Source organism: Macaca fascicularis, chromosome 13 (assembly GCF_037993035.2).
Source record: "Macaca fascicularis isolate 582-1 chromosome 13, T2T-MFA8v1.1".
NCBI classification, from domain to species: Eukaryota; Metazoa; Chordata; class Mammalia; order Primates; family Cercopithecidae; genus Macaca; species Macaca fascicularis.
The window spans coordinates 9,816,871-9,844,540 of NC_088387.1; the positions used below are offsets into that span (position 1 = coordinate 9,816,871).

The 27,670-nt window shown below is 45.7% G+C and overlaps 1 protein-coding gene across 5 annotated transcripts in view; it reads right to left on the bottom strand.

Moving 5' to 3' along the window:
* FHL2 (four and a half LIM domains 2) overlaps nucleotides 1–27,670 on the bottom strand; it is a 76,879-nt gene that overhangs the window by 25,150 nt on the left and 24,059 nt on the right. The window contains exons 1-3 of one of the 5 annotated variants that reach the window (XM_005575180.5): nucleotides 12,449–13,005; nucleotides 10,278–10,328; nucleotides 45–224 (exon numbers count right to left, since the gene is read on the bottom strand). In XM_005575180.5, the coding sequence (XP_005575237.3) occupies nucleotides 45–224; nucleotides 10,278–10,328; nucleotides 12,449–12,703 (486 nt within the window). In that variant the 5' untranslated portion in view covers nucleotides 12,704–13,005. Of the gene's footprint in view, nucleotides 1–40; nucleotides 225–10,277; nucleotides 10,329–12,448; nucleotides 13,006–27,670 lie in introns of those variants that run through there. The other 4 variants (XM_045368681.2, XM_005575181.4, XM_005575182.3 and 1 more) reach the window with 4 other exon arrangements.

Consider the following 27,670-nt stretch of genomic DNA (forward strand, 5'->3'; position numbering starts at 1 on the left):
TTCTTGGGGGAGCAGCCGGGGACCCGCAGTCCCGTGGCAGGTACCTTGCAGTCACAGCCGATGGGCTTCCCACACTCCTCGCAGGTGTTGGCGAAGAGGGTCTCGAAGCACGCCACGCAGTAGGGGCTCTCCTCCCGCAGGATGTACTTCTTGCCAAAGAGAGATTCGTTGCAATGGTGGCAGTCAAAGCGCTCAGTCATTTTGACACCTGCCTTTTCAGCAACCTATCAAAAAGAAGAGAAAATCCAGGTCCCATTAAGCACTCTCTGAAAGAGATGCACGCAAAGACATTAACTGTCCCACTGTCTGCCATCTTTAGCTGAAAGATGGTTAATTCCTCTGGATGAATAATTAAAACTCACCCTTTAATAGGTCATAATTTTCAATGATAACACCTTTTTTGTTTTCTTTTTCATTAGCTAAGGCAGTTTTGTGTTTGAATGCATTCACTTCGTGTTTTGTTTGTTTGTTTGTTTTGAGACAGAGTTTTGTTCTTTCATCTAGGCTGGAGTGCAGTGGTGCAATCTCAGCTCACTGCAACCTCTGCCTCCCAGGTTCAAGCGATTCTCCTGCCTCAGCCTCCCGAGTAGCTGAGATTACAGGTGCCCACCACCATGCCCGGCTAATTTTTATATTTTTAGTAGAGACAGGCTTTTACCATGTTGGCCAGGCTGGTCTCAAACTCCTGACCTCAGGTGATCTGCCCGCCTCGCCTAGCAAAGTGCTGAGATTACAGGCGTGAGCCACCACACCTGGTCACATTCCACTTCTTGAAAAGCACGAATTATTTTTTACTGTGTCAGAAAAAGCTATCTCAGTTTTAAATACAGGTAAGGGCTGGCACCAGAGCCCCCATCCTGTCCGGCTGTGACCCAGCCTTGCATCTTCCCCTTCTCCCTGCCCCCAAAATAGAAAGGCAGCCATAGAAATAATATGTCCATTTCTATAAAAAGATTTTCCATGAGCTCCTCTTTATGATTCATGATTTGAATAGGAAGAAATCACAGCGGCAAAAGGGAGGGAGATCTGACCTGGGAAACCTGAGAGTAGATGCAATGAGGCCACTATTACCCTTGACCTCCGTGCTGCATTGGGAGTGCAAGCTGACCTTGCACAAGAGAAACTGCCAAAGTCCCTGAGGATGAATCATTGCTCCCTATGGGAAAGATCATCCTGCAGCTGCCCAGGTATCCTGAGAGCAGGATAAAGGGAAAGATTCACTTCTCAAAACAATGATATGGAATAGTCAGAAATGCAGTGGCTGCAGTCAATGGCTCTCTGGGCAACACTTCAAGCCCTTTTAACAGGAACAAGACACTGGCGAGGTTGCGGAGAAAAGGGAACATTTATACACTGTGCATGGGAGTGTAAATTAGTTCAACCATTGTGGAAAGCAGTATGGAGATTCCTCCAAGAGCTAAAAACAGAACTACCATTTGACCCAGCAATCCCATTACTGGGTATACACCTAGAGAATTACGAATCATTCTACCATAAAGACACATGTACAGGAATGTTCATTGCATCACTTTTCACAATACCGATGACATGGAATCGACCTAAATGCCCAGCAATGACAGATTGGATAAAGAAAACGTGGTACATATACATCATGAAATACTATGCAGCCATAAAAAACAATGAGATCATGTCTTTGGTGGGAACGCGGATGCAGCTGGAGGCCATTTTCCTTGGCAAACTAATGCACGAACAGAAAGCCAAATACTGCATGTTCTCACTTATGAGTGGGGCCAAATGAGGGAACACATGAACACAAAGAGGTGAACAACAGACACGGGGGTCTACCTGAGCAGGGAGGGAGGGTGGGAGGAGAGAGAGGAGCAGAAAAGGTAACACTTGGGTACTAGGATTAATACCTGGGTGATGAAATAATATGTACAACAAACCCCTGTGACAACAGTTTACCTATATAACAAACCTGCACATGTACCCTGAACCGAAAATAAAAGTTAAAAAAAAGGCGTCCCCACGCCCGGCACACTGTACTTTTCCTAGGATGAATACACGGTGTGCATAAGTAGCAAGGGACGGGCCCTTCTCTTATGACCATTCCTATAAAATCATGTCAGAATGATCCTGGAGAGAAAACGCCTACCGCAGGAATAGCTGGTGTGGAGAAACGTCCGTAGGGCATTAAAAACAGACAAGTTTCTTCAGGAATAAATGGCAATATTCCATTTCCTAAAAGTGGAAACTTTTCTCTGTTGTTAAATAGGTACACCGGGCTGGGTGCGGTCACTCACGCCTGTATTTCCAGCACTTTGGGAGGCTGAGACTGGTGGATCACCTGAGGTCGGGAGCTCGAGACCAGTCTGGCCAACATGGTGAAACCCTGTCTCTACTAAAAATACAAAAAACAAAACAAAAACCAAATTAGCCGGGCACGGTGGTGCATGCCTGTAATGCCAGCTACTCACGAGGCTAAGGCAGGACAATCGTTTGAAACCAGGAAGTGGAGATTGCAGTGAGCTGATAATGGCACCTCTGCACTCCAGCCTGGGTGACAGAGTGAGACTCCGTCTCAAAAAAAAAAAAAAAAAAAAAATAGGTAGACTGGTTGGCTATGTAACTGTGAGCAAGAGTTCACAGGCTCTAAGAACACTTGGTTCAATTTGCAGTCTTCAAACGATAGGAGAGTGAAATCCCAGAATCAGACCTTCTGATGCAAATAAAATATTATTGCCTGGTTTATGATTACAGGAAATTTGATAGAGTTTATTAATTTTGTACTATTGCATATACACGGTCCTGACAACTGTAAGCAAGGAAAAGATCATCTTTCAAGCATCCATTCTTGGATATTTCTGTGTTTACAGAATAATTCTCTTCCAAGAGCAATAAATACGCAGCTGGACACATGTGGCAAGATCCGTCCTTCTAAATCACTCTTCCTGGAGTTAAAGAAAACATTGCCTGGACATTCTTGTGATAACATCACAAGATGAGGCTCTTGAGCACTTGAATTATTGTTCTGAAACCCAACGTATAAATATCCTTTGTACCGCGGCCATCTCGGGTTGGAGCAGCCATGTTGGCACAAGACTCAATGCTTTCCTGTAATTGTTCAGTTATTGGCCTTGAAAGTGGCTGTCATTTATTTCATCGCAATTGAGAGCTGCTTTTCCAACATATATATTTTTCCGATAATAGGTGTGATTTAGCTGTGGGACAAGAGGCTCATGGGCCATTCTGTGCCCACAAACATAAGAATAATAACTTGGGAATTTGAAATAAGAACCATGAAAGGACAGAGAACTATAAATTGTGGAATTGTAAAAGCTGGAAACAAATCCCCAGATTCTCTATGACAACTTCCTCATTCTATGGATGGAAAAACTGAAGCCCAGGCATATTTATGAAAAGGAGGGCCCACTGAGCTTTCTCAAATGGCCATCTGACTTAGAGAAAATGAACTCCCAATCTAACTTGAAAGGCCGTCTGTGTGGGTCAGGACAAGCACCAGCCCTGCCAGGGAAGGGAGACAGTCTACACCCTCTGTCAATCTCTGCAGAGCTCCAATTCTGTTGGCAGCTGGTGAAAGGGGTGCATCTGTTTTCCTCTGAGATAATAATCATGATCATGATGCTCATAACCTGATGTGTGTTTTTCACCTCCTCCGAATCTACAGTACCAGGACAGAGAAAAAAAAAAAAAAAATCTGGCCAGGCATGGTGGCTCACGCCTATAATCCCAGCACTTTGGGAGGCCACGGCGGGCGGATCACAAGGTCAGGAGATCGAGACCATCCTGGCTAACACGGTGAAACCCCGTCTCTACTAAAAATACAAAAAAACTAGCCGGGCGTGGTGGCGGGCACCTGTAGTCCCAGCTACTTGGGAGGCTGAGGCAGGAGAATGGCGTGAACCCAGAGGCAGAGCTTGCAGTGAGCTGAGATCATGCCACTACACTCCAGCCTGGGCAACACAGCGAGACTCCATCTCAAAAAAAAAAAAACCTAAGGGAATAAACTCTGAAAATAAGTAGGGTTCTACATTTGCTTGAAGTATGACTCAGGTTATGAATGTCATCATGATGAATGTCATCATCAGTGATACCAGCTCCCAGCAGGAACAGTGGCAGCTGCTATCTGCTCAGTGGGTCCACCTGGGAGGAGGCACCTGGCCCTGTGGTTCAGCTCCTAATTCTACAGAATTCTTTCTGAGAGTGGGTGGATCCCTCTTCCAACTTGTTCTTCATCTTCTAAGAGGTCAGTAGAGTTCTACAATGAGCAGAGAGCATTTCTACTCCAACCAACAGGACAGAGCATAAAATGGGCACCTGCAGCAACCTAGGAGCACAGCAGGATGCACTGTGTGAAAGCAGGCCCCTGAAGGAGGTCCACACAGTTACATACTGCACAAACCCTGAGCGTCAGAATAAACAGTCCGTGAGCTAATAAGCAAGCTCCAAGCTTCCCTTCTGTTACAACGTGTTTAAAAGTATAACTATAGTCCTATATTAGAAATCTCCTATAACTTGCATTTTTTTTTTTTTTTAATTGAAACAGAGTCTTGCTCTGTCACCCAGGCTGGAGTGCAGTGGCATGATCTCGGCTCACTGCAGCCTCCACTTCCCGGGTTTCAGTAATTCTCCTGCCTCAGCCTCCCGGGTTGCTGAGATTATGGGCACGCGCCACCACGCCCAGCTAATTTTTTTTTTTTTTTAGTAGAAACGGAGTTTCGCCATGTTGGCCAGGCTGGTCTCAAACTCCTGACCTCAGGTGATCCACCCGCCTTGGCCTCCCAAAGTGCTAGGATTACAGGCGTCAGTCACTTGCATTTTTTTAAATCCCATAAATACCTGATTGCTCATTCATTCATTGAATAAACATTGGTTGAGCTGGAACTATGTGTCTAATGTCACGAAAAGTGCTGAAGATACAAAGATGACTAAGATGCAGGCCCCTCCCCTCAAGGAACTTGTCATCTGGTGAGGAAAAGAGATATATACCAAACAGACTACCAAGCCCCGTACTCAGTGCGTGCTGGAGGTGCACAGGTATGATGGGCACGCAGAGGAGGAGCCGCTGAGAGAGCAGGCAGGCATCCCAGGGGAGATGCTATCTGTGCTGGGAACAGGTCAGCCAGGTGATACGGAAGGTCAGGTCTCGGGGTGGAGTAGGCAAAGCCAGAGAAATGAGAGACAGACTAGGGTAGGCAAGAGAGCTCAGGAAGATGGAAGACCCAGTCAACAGCCAAGGCAATGAGGGCCTGGGCGCCTTGTTCGTGGACTTGGGTGTGCCAAGCAGGCAGTGGGGTGATGGACAGCCCAGTGAAAGTTTACTGCATGGAAGCCTGCCTTTACTATGCAAGACGGGGGGCAATGACTTCTAAAAAATGTATCAGGGTATCAGGGTCCATTTCTGAATCATTTCTTCAAACAAAAGTAGGACATCTTGGTTCTATAATGACTTATTAACCTAATTGTGTACAATCCATTTACTCTCTCTGAACTCCTCATCCCTCCTGACAGGTTATCAATAATTCTTACCCCTTAGCTGGTACACAGGAATGCTAAAAGCATCCGGCAACAGCTTGCAGGGAGATACCCAAACATAAGGTGCCACCCCTTCTTGTTATTTCATTGAATCAAATTCCAAATCACAGTTTCCTGGAGTTCTTATTCCTCACCAAGCTAAATCATTCCATGATGTCATTATCCCTTCGGCCCTGAACAGGGTATTTGAAAAAGGTGGATCTTAGGGTACAGGCTTGACTCCAGGTCAAGGGAACTGCCATGGTTGAGGCAGGTGCCAGGTGCAGCTCGGAGGTCTGGGGATGGCCCAGGGAAGGCCTTGATCTCTGAGTCTCTCGCCAGCCCAGCTTTGACTCAGATATAAGAATAGGTTGCATACAGGGGCTCATGCCTGTAGTTCCAGTACTTTGGGAGACTGAGGCAGACATATCATTTGAGCCCAGGAGTTCAAGACCAGCCTGGGCAACATGGAGAAATCCTATCTCTACAAAAAACACCAAATATTTGCCGGGTGTGGTGGCATGCACTTGTAGTCCCCACTACTCAGGAGGCATGAGCCCAGGAGGTCGAGGCTGCAGTGAGCCACGATAGCACCCCTGCTCTCCCACCTCAAGGAAACAGCCTCATGGTGACACAGACCATGTCTCAAAAAATAAATAAATAAAAAGCATGTAAGAATAAAGGTTCAGAGGGCCAGGAAGCGACAATGCACAGCTCCTACTAACAATTCATACTAATTTTAAAAGTTCACAAGCTTATCAATGTGATCTATTTTTTAAATTTTCAGATTCAAAAACTGTAAAACAAAGTATGAGTGGGGAAAGTGTCAAAGCTAGAGGAACATAATGGGAAAAAGAAAACAGAAAGAGTAAAGGGAAGGGGAGAGGAGTAGTGACAGGACAAAGAAAGGAAGGAGGGGGGGTAAATGAAATGAGGCAGAAGAGAGGCAAGGACCCCACATGCCAGAAAGCTCTTTGTTTTTTTGAGACAGTGTCACTCTGTCACCCAGGCTGGAGTGCAGTGGCCCGATCTCAGCTCACTTCAACCTCCACCTGCCAGGTTCAAGCGATTCTCCTTTCTCAGCCTCCCAAGTAGCTGCGATTACAGGTGTGTCCCACCACACCCAGCTAATTTTTTTTTTTTTTTTAACCAGAAAGATTTCAATCAAAGGAAGGGCTGCCATGATAGACAGCCTCGCTTGGCTTGCTGGCTCAGGCCTTGGAGTTCCAGGAGCCTAGCAGATCCCTACAGGTAAAGCCTGAAGAGGTCAGATTAGCAAAAGAAGTCTATTTAAGCATCCTTTTCAATGCACCTTTTATTGGCTACCTACTTTCATCTGACCCCAGTGGGCCCATTTTCTCCTTCCCCTTTGAAACCCGAAGTGCTTCTCCCTATCAACCCTGCTGCAGGAGGTTCTTCTAATGTAGTCATTTCCTAAGGAGAAATCTATGAATGTTCCCAAGTTCTTCCTGCATGCAGCCCTTCAACACATGCAAAAGCAGCTTCAGTAAGTCAGTCTCTGGATCTTTAGATGCCACCGGGGATCCGCATGGGACATTCAATTGCCTATCAATAATCAACCAGAGCTTTCCAGAGCCAATTAGGAAAACTGGTCTATGTGGGCTCTTTTAAAAAATATATTATAAAAGTGTCATGTTTTCATGCAATTGCCCTGTCCTCTGCCAACCGTAAGCATTGGGAAGGGTGCCACTACCTGTCGCTGAGACCTCACCAGCAGGGAACACACACAGGACCAGGGGCTTTGTGAATACTTGTGGAATGCATGAACAAATGAATGGACGGGTGAGTGAATGCAAACATGTCAGAGTACAAACATATAGGCAAAAATCAAACATGAAAAATTAGGAACCTATTATGTGAACAATCCACCCTGCATAGCAAACCCAACATGTAATGTGGTTTGGCATATGACATCATGAGCTTCCACCGCTGCCCTCGTCCCTCCTTCCAGATAAGCTGCTGCTTCCGCAGCGGATAGAACTCTTCTTGTTGTGTTTGGACTCCAATCCCATGTGAACACACAGCTGCACAGTCCAGGATGCAGCCTGGCCAGGTCAAGAAGCAAAAAGCCAGCTGGGAGTCTTGCCCACTTTGGGAAGAAGGCACAGATCCCCAACAGGGGCTCCAGGTGTCAGCACAAGGCCCTGATGTTCTACAGACACGTGTTGCCTATAATCAAAGATCCTCCATTCAAAGGCACGGGACTCTCACACCTGGAAATGTGCTCAAAGAATACCCTGCACCATTTTGTTTTCCTATGGATGGGAGTGTCTACACACAAAAACTGCTCACCCCCAACACTCGTCATTTGTCTAGCTAAACGATTTGTTTTAAACAGAAATTCTGATGAAATGGAGAGGGCCATCATGTCAAGGAAAGTTGCTGTTTTATAAACTAGAATAACGGATCAAGCCTTGGAGTTCCTAAAGAAAGAGGATCTCTTGAGCCCAAGAGTTCGAGGCTGCAGTGAGCTGTAGTGCTGCCACTATACTCCAGCCTGGGCCATAGTGTAAGACCTGGTCTCCACAAACAAACAAACAAACAAATTATATCAGTTGGATACGGTGGTGTGTGCCTGCAGTCTTAGCTACCTGGGAGGCTGAGGCAGGAGGACTGCTTGAGCCCAGGGGTTTGAGGCTATAGTGAGCTATGATAGCATCTGTGAAAAGCTACTGCACTCCAGCCTGAGCAACACAGTGAAACCCTGAAAAAAAAAAAAACAAAAAAAAAGAAGGAAAGGAAGAAAAAAAGTCATCTAGCATCCACTGGAAATCTATTTTTAAATTGTTGGATTTTAAACAATCTTAGTTTGTAAGGTATAAAATTGACTAGCTTACCACTGTATAATATATTTACGGATTAATTTAATGAGCCTTTACTACATGCATGTACAGGCAGGTATCAGAGGTGTATTATAGTTTACATAAACTGGTAACTTCCAACTTAAAAATAAATAAATAAACATCTCCATTCATCTCTGGTGGTTCTGTGTGAGGCAATGTTTGAATAAGGTAAACTGCTGTCTTCTGAATTATCTTTTGAATATTGAATACTAAAAAGAAATGGGAAAACAATAAATATCAAATTTCTGATCTGAAGTCCATGACTACAAGAGGAGTTACACTTGTTCTGATGTCATTCAGGCTTTTGAATCCAGCCGACAAGAATGTGTTGAGTAACCACTGTTTTCCATGTGCTACGTGAGGCACCGGGAAGCTGAGATAAAACACACAGTCTATGAATGAGTTCCAGTCTAGTTCTAGCTCCAAATAATTTAAACACGTTTAAGATCCCATCTTGTCGTTTAATCTCAAAACACGTCAATTGCAGCCATGCAGGTCAACCATAGCTGCACAGGCTAGAATGGCGGGTGGCCTCGGGTCCGTCAATCACACCAGTGTGGGGACCGAGGGCGACTCCCTCCTGCATGCTATGGCTCTACCATGCCTTCCCTGAGTGAGTTACGAACACTTCTACACCTACAAAATGAAAACCACCCACTCTTTTTCATGGCAGGAGTCTCCTCTCACCTCCCAAGTGTGGCTCACTCTTCACTCTCCCAGCCATCTGAGGTGCCTATGACCCCTACTCCCATGCTGGCCTTTCCCTTGGTGTCCAGCAGCTTCCGTGAATGACTGGCCACCTCCTTCTCACTGCAGTCCTGTGGCTCTGTGGGGTTTCTCTGGCACACTGCAACAGGGCTGTGTCCCGAGAGGCTTGCACACTTCCTTCTGCTTCATTCGTTGACTGCCTGCTTTTCACTGCCTCCGAAAGTTGTATTAACCTAAACAGACAGGTCTATTTCCTTGTTGACTGACAAGCTCCATATTTATATACTGCAAGGACATTCTGGCATTAATTCTGTTCACCCATGAAAACAGGGCAGCTGCTTCTGCCACAGACATCCCTCATCTCACTCAGGACTGTACGCCTGGAGGATCTTGAAGCCGCAGACAGAATCAGGGCAGTAAAGGCATGGGTCACGAAGGCTGAGGATGTGTGTGAAGTCTGAGTTCACACCAGGCAAGACGCCACCCACAAGCACTGGGATGGACCCGGGAGACCAGATGCTGCTCCAGACCCCTTGTGACATTCCCATGCAGAGAGCGTGTTTTACAGCAAGAGGAAAGCCAAGACTCCCAGGAGCAAAGTAGTGATCAAATCTTTAAGAAAGGGAGAATGACAGCTGGTGGGGAGAATATTTAAGTAGATGCTACCAGAGAGCTGTAGTAGTCAGGGTTTTCTAGAGAAATAGAACCAACAAAAGATGTACATAGAGAGATTTGTTGCAATGATTTATCTCACGCAAGTACGAAGGTGAAAAAAGTCCCAAGACCCGCAGTCAGCAGGCTGGAGACCCAGGAGAGCCGATGGTGCAAGTTGCAGTCTGAAAACAGCAGCCTCTATAGACCCAAGAAGAGCCGATGTTTCAATGTGAGTCCAAAGGTGGAAAGGACCAATGTCCCAGCTCAAGCAGTCCGGCAGCGAGGCTTCCCTCTTACTCAGTCTTTTTGTTCTATTCAGGCCTTCAACTGTTTGGAGGAGGCCCACTCACATTATGGAGAGCAGCCAGCTTGACTTGGTCTACCCATTCATATGTCAATCCTATCCAAAAACACCCTCGCAGACACACCCAGAACATATGACCGAATGTTTGGGCACCACATGGCCCAGTCAAGTTGACACATGAAAGTAATCATCATGGGAGCTAAAACTGAAATCCACAATTTAGGATGACAGAGGAAATTCATTTGACTCACGCCAAAGTCAAAATGCCAGCCTAGTCTCCAGGAAGACACAGTTCTCAGCCCCTAGAGAAAGCACTTGCATTTCGTTTCAGATGGTCATCTTGAGGAAGCGGCTTCAGTATGACGCAACCTGAGATGGACACTTAATAAATGTGGCTTTGATCAAATTCTCATAATAAAACCGCACAGAAGAACCCAACGTCTGACATTTCCATTCACCCAGGCTCAAGGAACTTTTTACCTCGGGGCATCTGAGTCAGAGAGCCGCTTACCAACTTTACCAACTCAGGCCCCGGTGCTGACAAAGGAAGCTGCCTGAGTCACAGAGGCTGAATAACTGGCCCTCAGCACAGGACGGGAGTAAACTGATATCTAGTCTGATTTGTATGTGTGTGTGTGCAATATTCTACTGGGTGTTTTTGACTGCAATTTAAATATCTTTCAGTACTGGAAGTGGCTTAACACGCAATCTTGGGTCAAAGAATGCAGCATAAGGTCTCGTAGAAATATTCAAATGTTAAAAAATAAATAAATATTCAAATGTTCCTCCCGTGGTGTGTTTACGGTTAGAACTCAGGTTCTCAAGTTAAGCTGCCTGGGGTCAGATCTCAGGGCTACCATTTACAGCCTGGGAAACCCTGAGTTAAAGTTACTTTGATCTCTGTTTTCAGTGTCTTTACCTGTAAAAATGAGGCTGTCAAATAGGTACACACTGTCTATGATGTCCAGACTTTTTAACAACCCTGCCAAAGAGACAACATCATTGTCACTGTTTCCCAGTGAAGGAAACCGAGACACCACGACATGAAGTGATTTGGCCCAGGCTGCACAGGTTGAGGGACCCGGATGTAAATTCAGGCAGCCTAGATGCAGTCCCCCGCATCCTCTAGCCTACCGCATCTGCCTGTGGTTATTTGTGAGACCGTGAGCTAAAATGAGACAGAATCTATGTGCCCAGAACAGTTTCTGGTCTTTAGTAAGCCCATCATTAGCCTTCATCGACATATGATGGTGTAAACGCATTTTAAACCATGGCAGGCTAATAAACACCATGAAAACACAATTCTATGTATCAATTGATGATCTTCTAAATTGGAGGGTGATCTAAATCCAGTAACACTTGAAAAAATTTTATATAAATGCACAATGAAATGTTCTTTGAGTTTGATTTTATTAAAATTAAATTGATAGACTAGGAATTCCTGTACTTCTAAGACTTGCTGCAATTTTTTTTTTTTTTTTGTCTAAAACATCGTCAGGATAGTGCAAAACCTCTTTTCTTTAATATATTATTATAAAACATTCGTTAGTAGAGTCAGCACCAAAAATGTGAGATGTATTTGGAGTTGTGTTTTGAAGACAGTTCTCCTGATTCTAAGCCCAAATTGTGATTTATTACCTTCCAAAATATGTGGAAGGGAGTGCGGGCCTTAAGTTCAGTGCTGTCTAAGTTCACTGCTGCTTGGAGGCCAGCTACACATTTCAGCTAACGGGGTTAGCCTACTTCCAATTAAAACCTGACTGGGGATATGAAAGTAAATATGATTGATTCATTTAAAATCTGAAAAACAGTATTTTCTTCCCTCAATTTCTAGTATGCTAAGATATCACACGAGTGCAACTTAAGAAAAACTTAGAATCTTTTTCATTTAAAATACGCCTTTTTTTTTTTTAACCGAATGGTTCAGTTATTAAATGTCTACACGAGTCAAGGAGTGAGGTCACACTGCAAGCTCCACTTATTTCTACCAAAGGGAAATAGCCCGGACACCCCTGCGCAGACCACCGTGCCAGGACAACCGGCTCCGGAGTCGGGCCTTGAAGCAAGGGGACAGCGTCACCTCCCCGCAGCCGCCGGCTGGGACCCGCGGCCAGCCTTTACCCAGGCTAGCCAAGCCCCTGCCCGCATGGCGGTGCCCCACCTGGTGAGGACTTGGGCTGTAATCCCCCTCTGGGGATGGGTCCGTGGGCTCCTCTGAGCTCCAGCGCCCCCAGGGTCTAGCCCCCTCTCATTGCTCCGCTCCCCTCTTCCCGTGGTCTCCCCACTCCCAGCCCCCAGGGATCTGCTCCCCTCTCCCGGGTCTACCCTACAGCTCATTTCCTTTCTCCCGGCTTCTCTCCGCACGGTTCGGCTCCCCTCTCCCAGTGGTCTTCTCCGACCCACAGCTCTCCTCTCCACTCACCGGTCTCCCCAACTCCGGATCTGCTCCCCTCTCCCCGGGTCTCGCACCGGATTCGGCCCCCTCTTCCGAGTCCTGGTGGCTAAGCCCCTCGGCCTCCCTCCGGGGCGCAGGGAGCTGGAGGTACTCACGGCGCCGCAGCGGCCCGGGGACTCCCGGACGGCGCGGGCGGGCGCGGGCGGCTGGTGGCTGCTGCTCCGCTGCCGGCCGAGTGGAGCGCTGCGCGGCTCCCGCCCTCGAGAACCCCCTCCGTGTCATTTGACCATATAAGGAGATGCACGCCTCGGCTCGCTGGCACCGGGCGTGGGGCGCTGGGGGCGGGCGCCCCCTGGCCTAGCGGTCGCCGTGCCCCCGCCCCGGGCTGCGGCGCTCCCGGCCCATGCCCTTTGTTTGCCAGGGCTCTTTCTTCTTGCCCTCCGGGTCTTGGGAGCACCGTGGTTATCCCGAGAGTCTCCTCCGACGTGGGCGTGAGTTTCGGACGGGGCCTGGACGCCAGTGGCAGGGGTCTGCCCACGCCGGGATCTCTGCCTGCTCCCAGGAGCAGGAAGCTGGCGAAGCCCGAGGAGGTGCCGGGGACGGCGGAGGGAGGAGGGGGCCACTTCTCAGGAGGCATGTGCCTGGGATGTATTTGCACGGTGGATTTTTTTCCTTCTTACCCTGCAGATGCTTCTTTACGAAAAGAACCCCACAGATGACCGTAAAGAATCGTTCGTTCCACTAGGGAGGGGACTAAAGGAAGGTCCTATCCCCACCTCTCCCTCTCGGGGCCAGAAGACCAGTTAGACATCCTGGATTCCCCTCCAGGGCGGGAAAAGCAAAGTGAGCTGGGAGCGTGCCTCCCACACTCCAAGCCTGTGCCCTCTGAGTGAGGCTGACGCTGGGTAGGGACAGATGGCACTGTTCAACATTGTAGCAGGGAGAGCACAGGCTGAGCCCATCCCTGGGAGAGGGTGCATCGTGATAGAAACGTTTGCTCCTGAGCAGGTAACTGGTCCACTTGCAGAAACCGCTGGACGATGAGCAGGTGGACAACAAAGGCGTCCTAGGCACTTTGGGGGCAGGTGTATTATTTTTAACATTCAGGGCAGCTCATAGGAATACATCCTCCAGAGAAGGCAGGAAGAACTCCGTGATTGCTTTCTTTTAGTTGATACTCCCCATCTGGTAGCCCTCATGGATCTCCATCATGGAATCACAGAACTTGAGAATCAAGGGTTTCATCACCTTAGCTTCCACTCTGTGAGCACTAGCTCCACCTGGTATCTCATTTGATCCACACTTCCTTAAGGTAAAGATTTTTACCAGATTTATGGTGAGGAAAGTTCAGCTCAGAGAGATTTGCTCAAGGCCACGTGAAAGGTAACTGTGCCAGCTGAGATTTGAACTGGAGTCCGGTAGATGGCAAAACCATGTAAGTATATTACGGGATCAGAAATGCCTCTCATCCCTCAGTCACTCAGGTGACTCCAGAGGACTGAGACTTGCCATAAGCCCAGCCAGAACTAGATGTGCGGAATACAGCCGTCCCCTAACCCCACCCCACGGTGTCCCTGAAACGGGACACTTCCCTGAAGAACCTGAGTTAAGGCCACCCTCCCTGAATTTCCACTAAGTGTCAAGGCAGGCTAGTATTTTGAAATTCAGAGCAAAGTTTGTGTAGAAAAGGCTCCCAGCCCCTGACAGCTACCTAGCTGTGTTGTCGCTATCGTTACATATTAGGAAATGGTCTCCTAGTTCTCAAATGGTGAGCCTTAAGCTGCAGTTTGTAAAAACAAGTCCTAAAATGATGAAACATTAATTCTGCATTTATCTTCTTTCTGATTTCCTCTTGTCTTACATTTTGATTTTTTTAAGCTTTCTGACTTATGGGTGTAATCCATTTAACTTTGCTTTTTTTACTGATAGTTATTTAGTTCTGTTATTTTTCTTCTAATAACTGCTTTAGCTGTGCCACATAGTTTCAGCGATGTTGTTTTATTATTAAGAAATTCTGCGATTTAATTTTGTGTTTCATTTTTGACCTAATGGGTAGCAGAACATTTTAAATGACCCTGTGGTAATTTGATAGGATCAGTAAAATCCAGACTCTGGAAGCAAACATACCTAGTTTCTACAACAACAATGCACGAAGAAAAAGAAGAGAGATGGAGGGAGAAACCAATAGATTAAAAAAAGACTTAGCCAACTGCAATGTATGGATCTTATTGGATTCTTTTTGTTTTTTGTTTTTTTGGATCTTATTGGATTCTAATCAAAGAATAAACTAGTAGAAAATCAATTTTTATGAGACAATCTGGGAAAATATGACACTGACAGGCTATTTTCTAGTATTAATGAATAATTTATTTTAGGCGTGATAGTGTGATTACACACATACATATATTTTTCTTTTCTTAAGTCCTTGCTTTTCAAGAACAGCGCCAAAATATTTCCTAGTGAAATAACATTATGTCTGGAGTTGTTTCAAAATAATTTGGGGTGGGGAAATGGATAGGGCCTATATCTATATGAAATACGATCAGCCATGGATTGTGGATAATCGCTGAAGTTTGATGATGGATATGCAGTAGTTTATCTTACTAGTCTGTCTCCTTTTGTAATGCTTGAAAAGTCCCATAACGAAAAGATTTTTAAATTACAGATGAACATACCATTGGCTCTTTACCCAGCATTTCCCTTTATAGGAAATTATCTTGTAGATACGCTTGCTCATGTGCAAAACTATATACACATAAGGGTAGTCATTGTAGAATTGTTTGTAATAGAAAAATACTGGACCATGTTATGTGTTCATCAACAAAGGGCTTAGTTAAATACAGTATGGTGCATTTTAGAATTATTTACATATGTGGCTGTTAAAATGAACGAGGTAACTATATTTACTGATTTGGCATGATCTCCAAGATAAATCAACTGAGAAAAAATAAAAGTAGAGAACACTTTGTAGGTAGAAACCAACCACTTGTGTTCATAAGCAAAGAAAGGACCAGGGAAGACAATGTATACTTATAAGTGGTTGCCTCTGGGGAGATCTGGGTGGTCAGGGGTCATGGGGTGGAAAGGAGATTAACTTTTACTGTACACATTTTTATTTCTTGTAAATTTTGAGCTATGTTAATGTTGTACTCATTCAAAAACTAAATATATATATATTTGAGATGGAGTCTCGCTCTGTTGCCCAGGCTGGAGTACAATGGCGCCATCTTGGCTACTGCAACCTCCGCCTCCCAGGTTCAAGCGATTCTCCTGCCTCAGCCTCCAGAGTAGCTGGGACTAGAGGCATGTGCCACCACACCCGGCTAATTTTTTGTGTTTTTAATAGAGATGGGGTTTCATCATGTTAACCAGGATGGTCTTGATCTCCTAATCTTGTGATCCGCCCCCCTCGGCCTCCCAAAGTGCTGAAATTACAGGCGTGGGCCACTGTGCCTGGCCCAAAAACTAAAAATATTTAAAAAATAAAAGCAACACACAGACTCCTTTAAGGAAAATAGGAAACAAATTTGTTAAACTGAGATGAATTGTAAGTCACAGGAGGTTGGCAAGAAATAGAGGAAGGGAATGCAATTTCTGGGTTTAATGACATGTATGCTTTGATGAGCAAGTCCATCGAAGGACAAAGTATTAAAAACAAATTTTCATGAGACAATCTAGGAATATGTGTTTTGAAAAGTTCCATCTGTCTTGTACATCATTATATTCCTGGGACCTTGTTATAGAGCATGGCACATAGTATGTGCTTAATAAATACATGTATTGAATAAGTGACAGATCACAGAATTGTTTGTGACAAGTCTTTCACTATAGTGTGTAAGACTTGTGTAACGCTATCTATGGCAGATCTTTGAAGTCAAGCCAGGATTTGAATCTCTGTTCAACGTATGACTAGCTCTGTGATCTCCAGTAACTACAAAACTTCCCTAACCCTCAGTTTGCTAGTTTGTAAAATGGGTTAATAACATATAGTTTGTGAAATTGTGGCAAAGGTCTTTCAATGCACATAAATCACTTAGCACTATTAGCACATGACTTGGCATGAAGTAGGCCCTTAGTAAAGTCTTCTGCTTTATTCAATGGCAAAGGGGGAAATTAATCCAGAATAAGAAGTAAATGGACTTAACTCCCACTAGAAAGAAGAATTAAGGTTCAGATCCTGTTCTAAAGATGACAGATTATCTTCTTGAGAGAAAACCTCTCTGCTAAGGATAAAAGGCTAGTTCATGGAAGAAAAAAAAAAAAAAAACATTAAGAAGTACTATTTCCTGGGCAAAGGATCAACGGTGACTGTGATGAGTTATTCAAGTTCTTCTTTTGTTTATTCCAATTTTCCTTACATTCCTTCTTGAGACAACACTGCCCATAATGTCTCCCGTCTCTCCTGTAGGTGGGCTTCAGGGAGAGACACAGCTTAGGAAGGGAGGAAAGAGAGGAAGAGACTCCCTGCGGCTAGTAGGTCTCAAAGCCTGGTCCCACAGTGCAGCAGGATCCCCTGCAAACCTATTAGAAGTTCACATTGTCAGGCCAGCTCCTGCTTTAACAAGCCCTCCAGGTGATTCTGATGACTAAAGGTGATTTGAAGTAAAATAAATACCTCTTAGGGCTTCCAACTCTGGACTCAGTAATTTACCAGAAATCTACAAAATGTCAGTTTATGGGGTGGGGGAAGGAGAGTGAAACAGAGATAGACTAAACATAGACTAGACTCAGGAACTCTAAAATCCAGTTAGAAGTACTACTTCCTCTGTCAGTTACTTCACTCAGGGAAGCAGGACGTAGAAAAGTTTCAGCCAGTGGGTCTGAGCTGTACAAATGCTGAAATTTCATTCTCTGGGAGAGGCGGAAGAAAGGCAGAGCTTCCAGGAGTGTGCTGGCAACTGCTACTCTGTGGTGAGGTCGTGGTGGGGGAGGCTGGTGGGCTAGACCCATCTGTGCAGGGGCAAACAGTAGCCTCCTACCCGGATGGGGGCTACCCTAGGGGGATTAGGATGAGCTCACCATTACCAGATAGAAAGTGAACACAGGAAAACATGAGCTGGAGGTCAGACCCCACTACATTCGTTACCCTAACTGACCACTGCCGTCAAGATTGTTAAGCATTTTGTCACCGTTAAAGGATTTCACACAAGCTGCTCCTCCCACTCAAACCTTGGCCAGGAAACTGGTGGATGATTTGCCCTTGATTCAGAGGTAATAGTTCTTAATTGCCTCACATGGTTGGAAGGTGAGTAAGTGTCTAAGATCATAAATGCTGGCGGGAAGGGGTCAGGAGTGATCAAACCAGCTCGCCTCCTGGCAGTGGGGTCAGAAGGCAAGTCCCTGCACGCCTTCCCATGACACAGTACAGATCCCAGGGTGGTGGCACAGAAAGCTGGATTCACTTTTTCTGAAAACACTATTTGCCTGGCTCCAGCAGGAAAATCTATGGAAGATGACTCTACAGAGGCAGGGTGTACACCTGCCTGTGCCCGTGAGCTGGGTGCAGTTGTGACGGGAGACCCAAGGGCCTCCAGCAAACAGGAGGAACTTGATCTGGTTACAGGAATGATCTTGCAGGATCCAAACTTTGTTCCTTTGCCTGTCAGACTTTCAGGAAAAGCTCAGCTTTCCACAAAGGGCAAGCTCCTTTCCTTTTCTTCTCCCTTCTGCCATGCTCTGGTTAGGAGGGAAAATGCTTGGCTCTTTCTTGAGATACAAAATTTCCATATCCCGTTTCTTCCCGCTCTCCTTTTTCACAAACTGATTTATTGGATGCAAATAGTCAGTGTTTCAAGCCTCAAAAACATGCCAGACTTTGAGCCAAATCCACAAACAACTCCATGATTCCGAGTTTCCCATCCTTGGTTAGAGTTTATTTGGAGCGTTGGATACAAGTTTCCATTGTGGGTTTGATACCTCATTAAGAAAGGCTGTGTTTGGTACATGAATGACCTATAGAATGAAACTATTCGTACCCACAGTTCATTTGGGCCAGTAAATGTTGCTGGATGGTTTCAGATGAAAAGTATTTATAAGGTAGACTCTGAAAAATTTTGCTTCTTATTTGAGATCTCTTTGTGTCTGATTTCAGTCCTTTTCAGCAGCAATCCATTCACTTCTCTGCTTGCCTCTCTTGCAGTTTTACTCTTTTTTTCCTCTGTCAACGATTCCAAAACCCATTTCAAGGGAGTATTAATGTCTAAAGTCTGTGCAAACCTGGCAAAATTCTCTTCTGAATGAACGGTTTGCTTCCCTAAAATACCTGAAATGGGAGATTCTTCCAGGCATTTCTGAAATGGGAGATTCTTCCAGGCATTTCTGAAATGGGAGAGTCTCATGACTCACTTGTTCCTCAGAATGTTTATTTTATTTTATTTGAGACGGAGTCTCGCTCTGTCACCCAGGCTGGAATGCAGTGGAGCAATCTCCGCTCACTGCAAACTCTGCCTTCCCTGGTTCAAACGATTCTCCTGCCACGGCCTCCCAAAGTGCTGGGATTACAGGCGTGAGCCACCATGCCTGGCAAGAATGTTTAATTTAAATCACACCGAAATCTGTTATTTTTTGTGAATTAACTTTATGAGTCAACATTAAAAATTTGAAATCCCAAGTTCCCTCTCCACTGCCACCAAGGTCATTTTGTGCTATTTCTGCTTTGATTAGGGTCATTAACAGAAAATCCAAATGGTCTAACTAGAAAGAGCCTGGGCTGGCCAGGTTCTAGGAGGGAGGGGGCGAACCCCAGGCCCAGGAGCTCCTATGGAGCAATGTGTGTGGCCATAGGTAACACCTTTCACCTTTTTGTGTCTTTTTTACATTACCTGTAAAACAAAGAATGTACCACCTCTCTTTTTACTTTAAAGAGTTATTTCACATTATCTAGATTTTCCTCAAGCCACTTTCATGGCTAATTGACAACTGAGAATGTCTTCTGTGGCTAATTCTGCCCCATGGTACAGATTTGTGTGGGATGAAAAACTATGCTTTAAGTTCTAGAGAGCATGTTTAGGCATATCTTTCCCCTATTTCAGAAGATGCTTTAAAACTGGACCTGGGAGTCATGACAGAGCTTCCTGGAACAACCAAGCATCTTTCTCCATCATTGCTGTAGTAGTTGACTGCTGAAGTACCGGAAACAGATTTTCTAAAATATCTGATCTTCAGCATCTCCTGGCAGGACTGTTTGCCAAAAATAAAAAAAAAAACCTTCAAAAATTCTGGGCCATCCTAACACTATAAATATACTTGGAATCATGTGAACAGTCAGAGATGCTGAGCAATTACTCCTCAGTAGGACCAGAGGAGTCATTGTCTCCGCGGAGGGCTGGAGAGGTTCCGGTGGTAAATTACCATCAGATATCCGAACTCTTCATGTAGCCATCTTTGAGCTCGAGGCGAGGGCTTTTTCTTTATATATATATATATATATATATATTTTTTTTTTTTTTTTTTTTTTTGCCTTCCTTTTAATAACTTGAAATTCAATTTCCACGTGGCACATGGCTGTAATGTAATCTCGCTCCCCGACTTTGCTAACATTTTCTGGACTCAGTTCTCTGTCTCACCCTCTGCATGGAGGATCTGTCTGTATTGCTGTATTGCTTCTGGTCCCTTGAATTTCCAGGTCAGGGTAGAAGCAGATGGAGAGAATGCTTGAAAGGTTTTCTTTTTCCAAGAATATGTTTGGAAAGTGATGAGGTCAGGAAAGCAGACGCCGCGATCCTGTGCGGGAGAGTCTTTGAGAGCTCTTGAGACTCATTCTCTTTGCACCTCACACGTTCCACCTGTGGCCAGTGAGGGGCGAGCCTTTCATCCTGTGACTCCTGGAACTGCCTTCCTCACTGTCTTCTGCCTGGTGGACTCCTGTTTATCCTTAGACCAAATAAGGTGTCCCCGCTAGGAAGGCTGCATGGGTAGCCATCATAGCCTCATTTTTGACCAGTCCACTCCTTCTTTCCCATGTTTATAACAACAGAGGAAAGACGGTGGGCTCCTTCGGGGCAAGAACTGAGACATTTGAATCTGTGTTCACAGCACTTTGCAACTTGATCAGTGTTACTGAATTTAATTCACTTTTCTTGAAAATGCCTAAGCTGCTGGGCACGGTGGCTCACCCTTGTAATCCCAGCACTTTGGGAAGCTGAGGCGGGCGGATCACAAGGTCAAGAGATTGAGACCATCTTGGCTAACACAGTGAAACCCGGTCTCTACTACAAATACAAAAAAATTAGCTGGCCGTGGTGGCAGGCGCCTCTAGTCCCAGCTACTGGGGAGGCTGAGGCAGGAGAATGGCGTGAACCCGGGAGGTGGAGCTTGCAGTGAGCAGAGATAGTGCCACTGCACTCCAGCCTGGGCGACAGAGCGAGACTCTGTCTCAAAAAAAAAAAGAAAATGCCTAAACCAATATAAGGCTGCTATACAATGGCTCTATATGACCCTGTTCAGAACAAACCCATCAGGCCCATTTCCCATTTAGGCAGTTGAGTTATCTGGGCTTGGCACTGAGATCCAGTTGGCAAATCACTTGAATTAAAGCAAAGCCGAGAGCTTGGCCTTCCAGATGTCAGTAGATGCAAACTTGGGAATCTCTGCCTGAATTAAAGGAAGTAGCCCCAGGTTATAGCATCCACAGATACAATGAAGAGCTGAAAATGAGGATGCTGGGAAGTGTGCATGTGGACGTTCTTGGGATGGTGCTTCCTTCTCAGAGCCCAGCTTTTCTTCGCTAGTGAGGGTCTGCTTCTCCTGCCCCAATCCTCCCCCCGCTGCCACCACCAGCCTAGGCCTTAATCGCAGAGAAGGTCACGCATTGAGGGACTTCCTTGAAGTCTGCATCCTGCAAACGGAAGTCACCATCTTAATTTTTAGGAGTCTATCTGGGGAATTCATGTCTTTAGTTTCTCTGCTTGGGGCATGTCGATTTTCTATCAAATGCTTAAAAACATTTCTGTCTATACAAATCAAATAGTAAAATATAAAGTTCAACAAAAATTCTGTCTCCCACAGAAATTCTATAAAGTTTCTTTCATCTCTGCCAGCATGAGCATGTGTCATTTGTGGAAGCAGGCCTGCTTGCCATGACAACAATTCTTCTATGGCTTTGCAGAGGCATCCTCCACAGTTGTGGTGTGCTTTTGCTAGGCAGCTGGCAGAAATGGCGCACGTAGGGCGCACTGCCCTTCAACCCCACCTATTTTAAGGTGGACTCATTTGGATTGAGAAACTGGTATTTTCCCTGCACTTGCACGTATTTTGGATGTATAAATATTTTCAAAAGATAGGTTCGACTAATATATGCACACCTTCCTTGACTATCACCATCCAAACCCACAGAGACGACTGGGAATTTCCAAGTCATGTAACCCTAGTGTTGACTTGAGCATCCGCAGGCTGCCTTAGCACACTTTCCAACCAAGACTGGCACCAGCACTTTGGCACTTGCAGAATTACAGCCTTCCCTTACCAGAAGTACAGCTTCACCCAGCCAGTTGGCTTTGTATTGAGAATTCGTTTATTTTGGACAGGTCTCTCTTCCTCATTTACAACTGGCACATGGATGCAGAGAAAGGACAGCAGCTCCCGGCTGGAGCAGAACTAATGGGGCAGACAGTTAGTGAGCATACACCTGATGGCCCTGATCCTAGAAGTGGAGTTTGGAGGAGCAATCATTCGCCATCACTGCCACCACCATGATTACCACCATGATGTTTATCTTATTTATTAGCATATTTTGAGTGCTGAGAGGGTGGCATTTTTGGTATAGGAAGGTGAGACCCAGAGTGGGTCTTACTCTTAGAGTCTTGAAAGATTACTTTCTTCCCCTTTCCGTCTGAAGCTCTCAGAAGAGAGGCAGTTTCAGAGGGACGCCTACATCCAGTGTGATGTAACAAGCAGCAGAGCGAGGGGAGAGGGGAGACCAGGCTGAGCCAAGGCAGCACCAGGTCATGGTGCCCTCTCTGTGGGTGCAAGAAAGCAGCAGGAGGTGGGGGTAGGAATGGCTGAGACGGGGGGCTGTGGCCCAAAGAAGGGGAAAGCCTTTGTACCACGAGGCTTTAACTCACGGAGAGGGAGACTCAGAGTCCAGCTGGGAGGAGCAGGCCCAGTGAGAACAAAAGGAGACCCTCTGCAGGAAAAATGGGCAAGTGAGGAAAAGAAAGAGACTATGGGGAGAGCAAGCCAAAGGAAGTTTTTGTTGGGGAAATATTCGAGGAGTCTGTACTTGGCAGCTGTGCAATTTATATGTGTAAACAAGGGCTCTGGGTGTAATTCACCTGCTGATTTCTGGGAGTCGAGGAAGAAGCTGAAGTTGCCCCCAGCGGTCTCCCATGATGTCCGTGTGTGGCTGTGGCTATTCTAAGTAGGCCCTGGCATTGCAAGCCCAGCAAGATAGCCAGATAGGGAAGGATAGGGGAGATTTGCCAGCTCTTTAGGTCAGTCCCCAAGTTAATAGTAAATTTTACATTTTTGTGCAATAAAGGCATTCATGTAATTTACAGCTTGGTGCCGGTTGAAATATGCATATGTGCTTAGGACCAATGCTACCATTTTGTTCACTGTTTGAGAGAATCCCATTTCTGATGCGTTAGTAAATAAAGCGATATTATTGTTCACATGCCCATCTAGGCTCTTTGTCCCAGGAGCGAGGACGCAGAGGGGTGATATAAAATCCACCGTGGAGCCGTCTCAGGGCTGGTTGTTCTGAAAACCTGGAGCTGCCTGTGTGAATCAGACTGGAAAAACACGTGGCTGCGCTTTTCCATGAAGCAGGTAACAAAGCCATGGTTCCTGCCTGGGAAACCTGCCCTAGCATCTCCGCCAGGAGAGCAAGCCGACTCATGCCTGGACGCCCACACGAGGGCCAGTGCCAAGTACACTGGAATGAAGGGACACTGCCGAGGATCAGGAATACCAGGAGCTCAGCCCAGTTACCAGGCTGAGCCGGGGATGCCGAGGTTACTGTGTGCACTCAGGCAGAGCTGGAAGCTGAGTCTGCCATCCAGAAGGCAGGACCCAGACAGGGTTCAGGGATCACACCAGAATCGGGACACGGGAGAAGTTTGCTAACCTAGGTCCAACCCAGAATCAGATTCAGATTCAGAGCAGGAGGGCAGCAGGACAGTTTTGTCTCCCAAAAGGAATCAGGCAGAGGCCAGAGACGCAGCCTGCCAGCTAGCAGAACACCTGAGCAGTCTTAAACCCAGGCAGGTTACTGGCAGTTGCTTCACCTTCTAGTGACCTCAGTTGCACGCCTGCTTTCACCAAGCAGATAACCCCATACAAGTGCAAAATGAATTATTATTTTCTCTTCTCTGCTTCTAGAGGGTCCATGACCATTGTATTGGCAATTGGAGAGGTGAGAGTTAAACTGAATGTGAGCCTGTGTCAGGGGCCGTGACCCATTTTAATGGAGGGTCTCTAACAGCACCAGTCTCTCAGTAGATATCACTCAAATGGTGCTAGGCTACCTACTAGCAGATTTAGCACGGTGATGCCTTTTGAAGTCTAAAGTTTTGACTGCTAATCTCTGGGAAACGTGTCACATCCTATGCTATTATTTGGTGGTGGTGTCCAAAACCAACACGTTGGTCTTTCTCAGACGAGAAGGATTCTTGGCACAGGCAGGCAGAGGGAAGTGTGTGGTATGCGTGTCTTCCTGTATCAGCTTGTGTTTCTGTTGTGCTAGAAACCTGAGGTGTCCGCACTGGTGGAAAAAAGTGCTGCCAGATTTAAGGTGAGGAGCAATGGCATGAGTAATCCTTTCAGATAGACGTTAGCAGTGCTGGACCCTGGAGGTGGCAGTTACAGCTGCCAACATTCGAAAATGGACTGTTATTTTAGGAAGCCAAGTGCTACACATTGAGCCAACCTCAGTTGAGATGCCTGAGGATCAGTACATAGAAGGTTTTTAAGATTCCACAGTTCCATTTCATCATTTACAAAATGTCCGCCATTTTGGCCCTGAACCTACAACTTGCTTATTGAATCTTTGTGAAATTCGAAGGGGAGAGGGAAACAGTAATATGATCCAATGTAAGAGAAGTACCAGTGAGCCTCTGTGGACACAGGTGTGTACATCACCACCATCACTCTAATCCTTAGATTCATCCTTTCTCATTTCAGTCAAAAAACTGATTCTAAAATTAAGGCAGACTGACACCCACTACGTCCTAAACTGTAGACACATGAAAGGTTATTAGCACAATTTCCTAGTATTATCTTTGACTTTTTAAAATGTAACTTTTAAAGACAAAAACAGATTATAACTTTAGAAACAGTATTATCAACTATCAATGCTGTCACGTACCGAGCGAATTTTTTTAAAAAAGTATAATATACAGTGTTGTTGTCATTGTTTTTTCTCATTCTTTTTCAAGCACAGCTTGATAAATCTTGTCTCTTATTCCTGGTTTTAGATAGAATTCTGTTTTCCTCCTCAAGCAGAATCCTCATCTTTGAAACGAAGAATTTGTAAATGGTCTTGAACTTAGGGGTTTTTTGACTTTAAAAGTTCTCATGGTTCCCAGCACTTTGGGAGGCTGAGGCGGGTGGATTACTTGAGGTCAGGAGTTCAAGACCAGCCTGACCAACATGGTGAAACCCTGTCTCTACTCAAAATATAAAAATTAGCTGGGCATGGTGGTGAGCATCTGTAATCCCAGCTACTCGGAAGGCTGAGGCAGGATAATGGCTTGAATCCAGGAGGCGGAGGTTGTGGTAAGCCGAGATCACACCATTGCACTCCAGCCTGGGCAACAGAGCACGACTCCATCTCAAAAAAAAAAAAACGTTCACATCGTGTCTTTCTCCTAGTAATTGGATTGAGTAGAGAGCCAGAGGGAAACTATTGAGCAGAAACTTGTTGATTGCTAAGTGACTCATCCTCACAATGCCACCAAGATGAATAAATCTCACTCCATCCCTTCTAAGGGTTGAAGTCCAGTGTGACTGGAAGGGAGGGAGCCAGCTGAGTAAAGATGAAACTCCAATAAGTTCTGGTCAAGGTTAAGATATGGAAGTATACCCCACTTCTGGATATATATCTAAAAGAATTGAAAGCAGAGTTTAGAAGAAATACTTGCACACTTATGTTCACAGCAGCATTATTCACTATAGCCAACAGATGGATGCAACCCAGGCTTCTATACATAGGTGAATGTGTGAACAACATGTAGTACATCTGTACAATGGAATCTGATTCACACTTAAAAGGGAAGGACATTCTGACACATGCTTCAACATGGATGAACCTTGAGGTCATTTGCTAAGCTTGAACGAGAATCTCTTGAACCCAAAAGGCAGAGGTGGCTTGGATAACCAAAAGGTATACTCCTCAGGAAAACAGAAAAAACAAGCTAGTGGTGGAGGATGAATTCAGTTTTGCCCTATTGAAACAGAAGCAGTTTGGGGACGGCCATCCAAATAGACAAATTTCCCAGACTTGTAGAAATGTAAAATTCAGGGGGAAGGTTGGAGCTGGTGGTATGAACATAGGGGTCATTAGCCAAATGGTAGGTAAAAACCAGTAGAGCAAAAGAGCAAATAAATAAACCAGGAGCATGAGTGAGGTCATGCAAGAAAGCACGTGGATGGTTAGGAGTGGGTCAAAGGTCAAGTTCCAGGGGGAGCCTAAGGTTTAGGGGGCAGCATCCGCAGAGGTGGCTGAGGAGGCAGCGTCAAGGAAGGACGAGGAGAAAGAGTCAGATGCAGGGGCAGTGAAGCCAGTGACTGACGCAGCCAAGGAGCAGTGGCCAGGGGCTGGTGAGAGTGTGTTGCACGTGGTAGCACAGTGGCTGTTGGTGACGTCTGAATGTGATCAGTGGCATGATGGGGACAGAAGCACATTGCAGTGCGCTGAGGGTGAGTGACAATGGAAGGTGTGGAGATGGTGATATAAGAGGTCTGATGGGAAAAAAGGGAAGAAATTCCACATAGCTCAGTAAGGAAACTGAGGCCCAGAGAGGGCAAATAATATGCTCAAAGTCAGAGTTAATGGTTTAGAAGGACAGGAGGCAAATCAGGACAGCGTGTGACTGATGTGACTGCTCACGTTTCCTGGTTCCGTGCCTTCCACCAGGCTGCCTCCTGAAGCAAGGCAGTGATCAATTTCTGAGCTCTCATGACCCATCCTTATAGCGTCTCCTTCTGAACCAGCACAAGAAATAAAATAGTCAAACAGAAAGGCAAAGCCTCTCCACAACCCTCTTCCCTGTTTCTTCACTCTCCTGACAAAATGGACTGAAAAATGTCCAAAATCAGGAAGCATAAAGCTGATTTCTTTTTCTAGTCAGACTAAGGAAACAATTTATTTTCTTTCCACTCTCTTTTAAAGAAAAGAGGAGCAGCACTTCTTCCTGGACCTATTCTAGCAGTTAACAACAAAGCTAAGGGCTACTTACCATAGAACTTTGTAAGATATCAGAAAAAAAAAAAAAAAAAACAGTTTACAAAAATTTTTTTAGAGGCAGAGTGTTGCTCTGTCACCCAGGCTGGAGTGCAGTGGCACGTTCACAGCTCACTGTAACCTCAAACTCCTGGGCTCAGGTGATCTTCCCACCTCAGCCTCCCGACAAGCTGGGACCACAGGTTCTCCACCACACCCAACTAATCTTTTTTAATTTTAATTTTTGTAGAGACAAGGTCTTGCTATGTTGCCCAGGCTAGTCTTGAACTCCTGGCCTCAAGCAATTGTCTTGCCTTGGCTTTCCAAAGCCGTGGGATTATAAGTGTGAGCCACCACCACACCCAACCCCAAGCTGTTTTTCTCCTACTGGATGCTCACAGCGCAAGTAACACTTCTGTGACCCCCAGATGGGTGTGATTTTCCCTCCACATACCAAACAATTCTGCAAATGATTCTCCAGCAGACACCAGCTAGGTGTCCTCAAGTTCAATTCTGACACTATCTGCCTGGAGTTAGATCCCACAGGGCTCAGTTTCACAAGACTGCCACCCTGTACTTCAGATGCCACTTGCAAGTAGTAGGTTGTCACCTATACTTCTGACCAACAGGATATTAATTGGGGAGAGGGGTCCTAGAAACCTTGCTAGAGCAGCTCGCAGGACTGAGGGAAGCACTTTGTTAATGTTTACCCATGTATTATAAAGGTATTATGAGGGATACAGAACAAAGCATAGGGTAAGGCATGTGGACCTCCTGTTTCCTCCTTGGGGTCACCACCCTCCAGGAACCTCCCTATGTTTAGCCATCCGGACACCCATCTGAACCCTGTCCTTTAGGGTTTTCATGGA